Genomic DNA, 9,926 nt, shown 5'->3' with positions numbered 1-9,926 from the left:
TCCTCCTGCTTCAGCCTCCCAAGTAGCTGGGACTACAGGCATGTGTCACTACACCTGGCTAAATTTTTTTTTTTTTTTTTTAGTTGCCTGGCCAAATTTCTTTCTATTTTTTAGTAGAGATGGGTTCTCATTCTTGCTCAGGCTTGTCTCGAACTGCTGAGCTCAAGCAATCCTCCCGCCTCAGCCTCCCAGAGTACTAGGATTATAGGCGTGAGCCACCACGCCAGGCAATAATGTCTTATAAATTTTTTCTTTTAATGGTGTCTATGTCTTGTTCTATTTATTTCTAGAAGTCATGTAATTTTGTTAATAATTACATTTTCTAATTGATTTTCATGGAAGAAAATTTGATTTTTAAAAAACTTTTCATTGAAGTAGAGTATGTGTTTCGAAAGTACACAGGGCATAAGTGCCATGAATTATCACAAAGTAAACGTATTTGTGTAACTGCTAACTCAGATCAGGAAAGAGAACGTTGCCATATTTTGGAATCGCCTCCACTCTGGCCTTCTCCCAATTATTCCCCCTACCTTTCTTTCAAAATGTGATCATTATCTTGGTTTAGTTTTGCTCATTTTAAACTTTATATAAATAAAATTATATAATATGGTTTTCTTTGGTAATTCTCATCTTTTGCTCAATGTAGTATTTGTGAAATTCGTCTATGTTAATGTGTGAACCTATAATTTCATTTTCATTCCTGTGTGGTATTCCATTGTAAGATTATTCCGTTTTATTTATCCATTCTATTATTTATTAATATTTAGGCTTTTTTCATTGTTGAGCTGTGGTGACTAAAGATTATATGAACATTCACGTTGATATCTTTTGATGTCCATGTACATGCATGGACAAAACATTTTCTGTATCTTCACTGTCCAAGATAATAGGCATTAGCCACATGTGGCTACTGAACATTTAAAATGTGGCTAGCATGACTGAGAAGTTGAATTCTAAATTTAATTTTAGTTAATTTAAATACCTGCATTTAAATACCTAGTGGCTACTATATTGACAGCATAGTTCCAGACATTCTTGTTTGGAATTGTTTTAACATTCATTGTTTTAACATTTCTTGTTTTAGATTTAGGTTCACAAGCCATCTGTAATTGATTTTTATGTATGGTGTGAGGTATGGGTCAAATTTTATTTACTGTTTTCTTCTATATTGAAATCTGATTGACCAAGCTCCAAGGAAAAGACCATCCTTTCCTGTTTTTAGATTCTCTGTTTTATTCCTTTGCTTTTATTTGTTATTGCACCATGTGTGACACTGTCTTTAATAACTGGTAGGGTAAATGTTCCTATTTTGTTCCCCAACAGTGTCTTAGCCATTGGCCCTTTCTATTTCCACATAAATATTAAAAATAGTTCATCAATTTTCACAGAATAACTTCTGGGATTTCAGTTGGGATTGTATTGGATCTATAGCTCATCCAGTCATAAACATGATATAGCCATCTGTTTGTTTAGGTCTTTAATTTTTCCCAATAATATGTGAACCTTTTCTGTATGAAGATCTTGTACATCTTTTGGTAGGTTTATTCCTAGCTATTTGCTACTGTAAATGGTATTTTCTAATTTCATTTTCTAATTACAGGTATATAGGAATACAAGTGAATTTAGATTATTATCTTAATATTTAGCAACTGTACTATATTGTTTATTTTTGTAGACTTGTTTTAGATTTTGTACATACTTAATTCTACCTTTCATGGGTAATGACAATTTTACTTTTTTCCAATTCTTGCATATTTTACCATTTTATTTCTTCCTACCTTATTGCCCTGACCAAGACCTCAAGGCCAGAGAGGAGCAAACGTATTTGTAAAGGACCAGATAGGAAGGAGGCCAACAATTCCTGTATAAATGTATAGGCTCTTTAGTGTTTTGCTTAATGGGAACCAGAGTAGTCTTGAGGGTGAGACTTGAACAATTTGCATAAATTTGAAGGGCTGTACACTACTTTGAATAATTAAAAGGAGGTGTTTTTATAGGGAATTGGAAAGGAAAAAATTGTTTCATAGCCATGAAAGAAATGGGGTAAAACATTTGTTTAGTGCATTGGCAATTACAAGAGAGTTTGTGATTATTTTGAATGTGCCTAGGTATAAACTAATGCTTGTCTCTCTTTTTAAATCCTTTTAGGAAAAATAGAAATGAAGGTACATATGCACACAAAATTTTGCCTCATTTGTTTGCTGACATTTATTTTCCATCATTGCAACCATTGCCATGAAGAACATGACCATGGCCCTGAGGAGCTTCACAGACATCATCGTGGAATGACAGAATTGGAGCCAAGCAAATTTTCAGTGCTGGCTGCTGAAAATGAAAAAAAATACTATATTGAAAAACTTTTTGACCGTTATGGTGAAAATGGAAGATTATCCTTTTTTGGTCTGGAGAAACTTTTAACAAACTTGGGCCTTGGAGAGATAAAAGTAGTTGAGATTAATCATGAGGATCTTGGCCACGATCATGTTTCTCACTTAGATATTTTGGCAGTTCAAGAGGGAAAGCATTTTCACTCACATAACCACCAGCATTCCCATAATCATTTAAATTCAGAAAACCAAACTGTGACCAGTGTATCAACAAAAAGAAACCATAAATGTGATCCAGAGAAAGAGACAATTGAAGTATCTGTAAAATCTGATGATAAACATATGCATGACCATAATCATCGCCTACATCATCACCATCGTTTGCATCATCACCTTGATCATAACACTACTCACCATGTTCATAACGATTCCATTACTCCCAGTGAGCGTGGGGAGCCTAGCCATGAACCTTCAACAGAGACCAATAAAACACAGGAGCAGTCTGATGTTAAGCTACCGAAAGGAAAGAGGAAGAAAAAAGGGAAGAAAAATAATGAAAATTCTGAGGTTATTACACCAGGTTTTCCCCCTAACCATGATCAGGGTGAACAGTATGAGCATAATCGGGTCCACAAACCTGATCGTGTACATAACCCAGGTCATTCTCATGTACATCTTCCAGAACATAATGGTCATGATCCTGGTCATGGACACCAAGATCTTGATCCAGATAATGAAGGTGAACTCCGACATACTAGAAAGCGAGAAGCACCACATGTTAAAAAAAGTGCAATTTATTCAGCTCCTGGTCACAAAGATCATAATGAAGATGACCGTCAACATGAAGTAAGTATAAAAAGATGTCTGATGGTTGCTTCAAACTTCTCAGATAATTGTGGTGCATTTTAAAGATAGGATAACAGTGGAATAGTTAATCATATCTAACATATTGCTGTACATTTATATGTGGAACATCAGGTAACATTCCTGAATAAAATACATTAAGGAATCAAAATCAGTATAAAGATTATTTTATCTGGATTTTCACTTGTTTCTTATGTTCTCAAATTTGGGTTTCTCAAGTCTAAATATTTAAATATTGTTAAAAAAATGTATTCCTTATGAACTGTTTGACTTTCCAAGTTAATTTTCACTATTGTTACTGTTAGCTGGTTTCTACGTACTTGAAAATTAAAATCTCTTTTGTATGTGTGTTTCCTCATCATTGTTGTTCAATCTGTCCTCTTGGGAAGTCACTAGGACAGTTTCATTTTCACAGTTGTTAATTTATTGAATTAACTATTAAGTGGTTCCTGGTCATTGATCTAGCTCCAAAATCAGGTATTTTGCACATGTGGTAGGCTTGTTTTCTCTGTGTCACTTTATGATAAAGCCTGGTTTCTCATGATATTGGTCTTTTCTCAGGCTTTTAACAGATTCAGGGGTGAATGCAAAAATATGTAATAATACAAAACTTCAGTAGTAGTGGGATGGTCCTGTTTTCCTTTAAATTTTCATATTCTTGGATAATTTCTTATTTGATTGGCTCTTGATTAAGTATTCACCTTAAGCACATTTATCTTTGTTTCATTAAAAGTATATCAACACCCTTGTTTATTCTAATTTTTAGCACTTATTCAGGTTTAGAGCAATTTGTTGAATTTCTTGTTCATATATATTTAAAACAGTACCATCAGATGTGGAAAATGACCTCACTCTTTTCTGTCATTAATATTGAGATATGTTTTGCATCTAAGTAAATATCTTTGTGTTTCTTCTGTGAATAACTCATCAGATATGTGGCTTTTAGCAACTATAAGTACTGATTATAAAATAATATGTATTAAGATCTTAGTATACTTTTAAAGTATGCATTTATTATTATGGATAATATCCTAGAATCTTTTGTTGGTAGTAACTAAATCTTATTATTCATGTTTCCTCTTTGTATCTGACCTTAGAGTTCTGTATCATCAGACTTGTTACTGGTATTCTGACAGGTCTAAGCCATACTGGGAAACCTCTCGTGATTTCTGAGAACATTCTATGCATTGAACAGGGCAGTATGTCATGTTAATTAACACCTAAGAAAAATCATTTTTGTGTGTTTGTAGATTTTGGGTTTTGGTAGGTTCTTTGTGTCATAGATGAAATCATACAATGAGGTAGCAAGTCAGTAAACAAGCATGCAACTAGAGTGGGTGTATGTGAAAAAGGGGCAGTGCCATCTCTTTTTGCCTTAATTTTAGATACTTATTTTTCCCTATATGATGTATCCAAACTTGTTTGCTATTTGTTTTCTGCTTATTAAAGTACAGTGGATAAAACTTTTTTTTTTTTTTTAATCTTCTGGTTTTGCCTTCCTCAAATGACATTGGGCTGAAATTTCCCACACAATATTCTTTGGGAGTGCCTTTGGCAATGAAGATGTCTCTATTATGGTATATTTTAATATAAGTTATTAAAGTACTCTAAGTCTGTTTAACACTGTTTCACAAATAAGAATCTTGAGTGACTGATGATTGGAATTTGATAAGGAAGTGGTTTTTCTCTTTATCCCATGAGAATCTTGGGGATATAATTGTGAGTCATTCTCCCCACCCCTTTTTTTTTTCTTTCTTTTTTGACTCCTTGATCTTGGAATGAGTCATTCTTATCAATGACAGAAAGTTGTTATCTTTCATGTGTTGGAATGGAAAAATGATTAAAATCCATAAAAAGTCTTGGGTACTCTAGTTGAATGTATCCCTATAAATTCTTATTAAAAAGTTTTATTTTTAATAGGTATCTATATATTACAGATTATTTTCAAGTAATATTTAGAATATTTTTTATTCTATAGTTATTCACTTTTCTGCATAATCTTTTACTTAATTTGTTTTATCAATTTCCTTGCAGTGTTTGAACGTCACTCAGTTGTTAAAATACTATGGTCATGGTGCCAACTCTCCCATCTCAACTGATCTATTTACGTACCTTTGCCCTGCATTGTTATATCAGATCGACAGCAGACTTTGTATTGAGCATTTTGACAAACTTGTAGTTGAAGATTTAAGTAAGGATAAAAATACAGTTCCTGAAGATAAGGCAACTATAGGGGCATCAGGTAAGAAAGAGATTTAAGTTTTTTCTCCTTAAAAGAGTACCCGTATTTATTTTTTCAACTATAGTTGAGTTAGAAAGTAATTCTAAATTGTATTGGCTTTCTTTTGGTGTCACTTTAAATATGTTTTAATCAGGTTTAGATATGCATGTTTAAAAGGAATTAGGGAAAGACAGAAGACATAATACATTTTATTTATCTCTTCTGCATTACAAAGGAGTATTTTGCTATGGATGGAGAACTAGATTAAAAAGGAAATACAGATTTGTGATAAATTGGTTCTTCTTGAGCAAATGTTAATAATGGGGCCTCTAATTATTTGGTGTTGTAATTACTTAACATTTAGCAGGGGTGGGGGACTCTGGTGAGAAGCAAAGGTAATTAAATTTTAAAGAAGTAAAAAGGGATGGGAAGCTAGGGTGTTTAAACTCCAGGAATTTCTAAGAAATGCAAGATGTACTTGGCACATGAACTTTATCATGGGTATTTTTACAGAGCTGAAACTAGGGTAAAACCAAACTATTTTTAAACTCCTCATAGGCTTTTTTCCCATCATATCCAGGTTGGCTAGATAGCTTTACCTTGATGTTCATAGATACCTCCCACCTAATATTTTAAAACTTCTCCACACAAAGTTTATACCTCCTAATGGATCCCAAATGCTATTACAATTCATTCTTTTGATAAAATCTAGAACTCTTTGACTTTTTTCTCTCTTATGCTTTTTTTTCTTTTCATTTTTTTCCCCTTGTATAATCAGTTACAAAGTCCAGTTGAGTCTCTCTCTCAAATATATTCTAACTCTTTCTACTCAGTCATAACAGTTCAGGTCCTTCTTGGTTCTTTATTGGGTTGTTGAAATAACTTCATAACTTTCCCTGCATGTGTTCTTGTCCCTCTTGCAAGACATCCTTACCATTTGAACTAGATTTATCTTTCTAAAATGTAAATGAGATTCTTTGACATAGAATTTTTTCTTTACAGCGATAGCTAACATTTAGTGAGTACATATTTTTTTATTTAATTAGCAAACACATATTGCAGGCATTGTTTTAAACTCAATTCATTTATTCCTCACAACAGTCTTATGAGGTGGGTAACTTATAACTTTCCCAGGATCTCAAAGCTAGTAAGTGGTAGTACTGGGATTCAAGCCTATGTAGTGTAACTATTTTGCTATTTATGTACTAAGTGTTTTACATGTATTTTTTCACTAAATTTTGGCAGTTATCCTGTGAGGGCGATATTATATGATTCTTGTTTTTATGGATAAGGAAAGTGAGGCATAGAAAAAGTTAAGTAACTTCTTCACAATTCCCTGCCCTCATAAGTGACAGAGCCTACAACCACTAAGGTTTGTCTGACAAGAAAAAACCTGGGCAGCTAATCTCTATGCCATTATCTTCCAAATTTAGTTAATTCTGGTATCACTTTCATGATTTTGCCATATATCCTCATCTTTACACAATGTAATACTTTTCATTATATCTCTATTTTTTTTTTTTTTGGGAGACAGGCTCTCTTTCTGTCACCCAGGCTAGAGTGCAGTGGCATGATCATAGTTTGCTACAACCTCAAACTCCAAGACTCAAGCAATCCTGCCTCAGCCTCCTGAGTAGCTAGAACTATTATAGGCCCCTAACACCATGCCCAGCTAATTTTTTTTTTTTTTTTAATAGATGGGGGTCTCATTATGTTGCTTAGGCTGGTCCCAAACTCCTGGCCTCAAGCAATCCTCCTGCCTTGGCCTCCCCAACCTGGTATACTTTGATAATAAAATGTTCTCAAAATGAGTGGGATTTTCATGAACTTCTTCACCATATGCAAAACTGTAATGGAATTACTGTTAACTTAGAATAATGAATGCAGTTCTGGTTGAAATACCCAAGATATAGTGGCGTTAGAGCATAACAGTTAAAATGACTGAAATGATATGTATGAATGTGGACTAAATACTGAATTCTGAATAAAGGATTGTAAGGACAGAATTTTTTAAAATTTCATAATGTAGGAATAAGATAGACATGTTTAGGAAAATCACATTCTGGTACGTAAGAATTTTATTTGAGATAGAGATATTTCTTAAAACTTAAAAGAGTACAAATATAAGGAAATGCTATTACTACATAACAAGGTAAGTCTCCTAGTCACCTACATTTCTATTTCTGGTTAACTTCTTTATAATAGGAAAATGACTTTATAATAGATAAATTAATCATAATAGCCTGTATTTATTGGGACCTTACCATGTGCTGTACTAAACATGTTTAGAATATTTCATTTAATTTATTAAACCCATGAGATAGGCACTTTTATTTCCATTTGGTGAAGAAAAGGAGGCTTAGAGAAGTTAAGTAACTTGTCCAAGGTCACATAAGCTGCCAGGTAGCAGAGCTGTAAGATGAGCTATAGTATTCTCTATCTAAAGAGATAATCATAACTAGTGTGCTCTATTGCTATGTTTCCTGCTCTACTGCTTCCTGCTGAAAGGTTCTTAAGAGTGCTTTGCTAGAATGTAAATGGCAGAGAAATGAGGAGAGTTTTATATAGTTATGTTTAGTACCATTTTGATAGATAATACAGGCATAGGCAGGAAAGTGGTAGAGAGTAAGTATTGGTGTAAGTGTTGTTATAAATGTAGGTAATTTGGTATCAAAAAAATCCAAGTTTGGTCTTCTAAGTAGACAAGTTGGGTTCAATCTGAGAAGATCAGTAAAGGCAGAAAAAGTATACTCATGAACTAGATTTGAATTCTGATCTTTGAAAAGATAAAATTTATCCTTTTTCTTGACTTCATGCTTATTGCTCTTGGTAGATGAGTAAACACCTTAAGAGGCACAGGTGTCTATAAATTCTCACTGTTACAGGAGAAAGGGGGAGGCTAGGTCTGAGGTTAAAATTAATTAAAAATAAAATACATTTATTTCTTCTTTACAAGGAAAAATGGTGATAAGACTGTCTCATCTAAAGTTTGAACTAATAGCTTTTTTTATTTTTAAGGCTTCTAAAAGATTCTTTGTTTTCATGTCACTTGTGGATTATGACTTTTAATTAGAGTTGTCTATGTTGTAGTATTGCCATAATCGATACATTGTAATGAAGCTGTTGGCAGATGCTTGACTATAGTTATATTGAAAGTTATAGCTTATTCGAACTGAAAAGCCTTAGAAGAAATTGTACTTGCTTTGAAAACAAATATGTTACTAATAGTGAATATTGATTGGTTGTTTGCATGTGGTTATTAGCATTGTCAGAAATGCAGCTTGAATTAATTATGTCCTGATAGATGTTAATAATTGGTAGAGATAATGCCCTGCTAGTAATTAGTTTTAATGACTACTGCACCATTAAGAAAGGTTAACTTGTTCTGTATAAATCTCCCATAGTGACACAGCTACTACCTCATTAACTTTGTTCAAAGACTGCTGTAAACCTAATATGCTATATACTGTGTATGGTAGAAATCGTTTGTTTCACAAGATTGGCTCATTTAGTCATAGAGTTGACCCTAGCTTAATTACCAAGGGGGGGTTGTGAATAGACCGCTAAGCATTTTCTGCCAATTAAAATGCTGAAACAGTGTAGAAAACTGCCATCTTGCACATGCTTTGAACCAAGTTAATTAGAAAGTTTCCACAGATGAACGCTTCTTTTTAAAAGAATGCATTTTCTCTCTAGATAATGAGAAAGGGAGTTGGTGAATAACTAAGCTTGAAGACCTTTAACGTTTTAAGCGACCTAATTTGCAGAATAAGTGAAGCTTGTTTCAGACACTTAGTGCTTTTTATTGCATATGGTATCTTGGGTACAAATAAAGAAAACATTTGCTAGTTGTTTTTAATAGTTTGCATATTGTTAGTTTGGTATAAGATTTTTAAAAGATGCCTTTTATTAATATTTGTTTTGTTTTTGCTTTATGCTGAAAAAATTATGATTAATAATCACAATAATTTGGCTAGAAATCAAAACAATTTTATTATCAGCATTGCTTTTTTTCCTACACTTAGGAAATTAGGATAGAATTTATATAAGCTTAGATTTAAATGTTATAAATTCTAAAGGTAAGTATTTAAATAGCATGGGAAAGTATTTTAAGTACAGTAAGTTCAAAACAACTTCACATTTCTTCTCATAGATCAAAAGGATCGTTCTATTTTCCTTGGAGATTTACAGGTTGTTAGAAGTAGAACTGCCACTTACATTTGTTGTACTAGAAAGCTGAAATTGTTTTTTAAAAAATTAACAATAAATAACAAAAATATGTTTATAATAGTGTACACTAATCTTAGAATAATAAGGCTGTTTTGCTAGTGAAACAGTTGTCAAAGAATAGTTGCAATATATAGAAAATAGCTGAAAATTCAGAAATTTCTCTGAAAAGGGAAATCTGTCTCTTTACTCTTTATTCCTTGGGATTGGCAAGAAGGAGTAAGTGATAATTTATGTTAGATGGGATATAAATACTTTAATCTTACTGTTTATGTATATTTTTAGGT

General features: G+C 32.8%; 1 protein-coding gene across 2 annotated transcripts in view; it reads left to right on the top strand.

The window, feature by feature from the left end:
* SLC39A10 (solute carrier family 39 (zinc transporter), member 10) overlaps nt 1-9,926 on the top strand; it is a 65,465-nt gene that overhangs the window by 19,704 nt on the left and 35,835 nt on the right. For both annotated transcript variants that reach the window (XM_012641656.1, XM_012641654.1), the window contains exons 2-3: nt 2,149-3,173; nt 5,226-5,433. In XM_012641656.1, coding sequence (XP_012497110.1) covers nt 2,160-3,173; nt 5,226-5,433 — 1,222 coding nt within the window. In that variant the 5' untranslated portion in view covers nt 2,149-2,159. The remainder of the gene's footprint in view (nt 1-2,148; nt 3,174-5,225; nt 5,434-9,926) is intronic.

This window comes from Propithecus coquereli, unplaced genomic scaffold, assembly GCF_000956105.1.
Source record: "Propithecus coquereli isolate 6110/MARCELLA unplaced genomic scaffold, Pcoq_1.0 Scaffold167, whole genome shotgun sequence".
NCBI classification, from domain to species: domain Eukaryota; kingdom Metazoa; phylum Chordata; class Mammalia; order Primates; family Indriidae; genus Propithecus; species Propithecus coquereli.
This window is presented reverse-complemented; position numbering and strand designations above follow the sequence as displayed.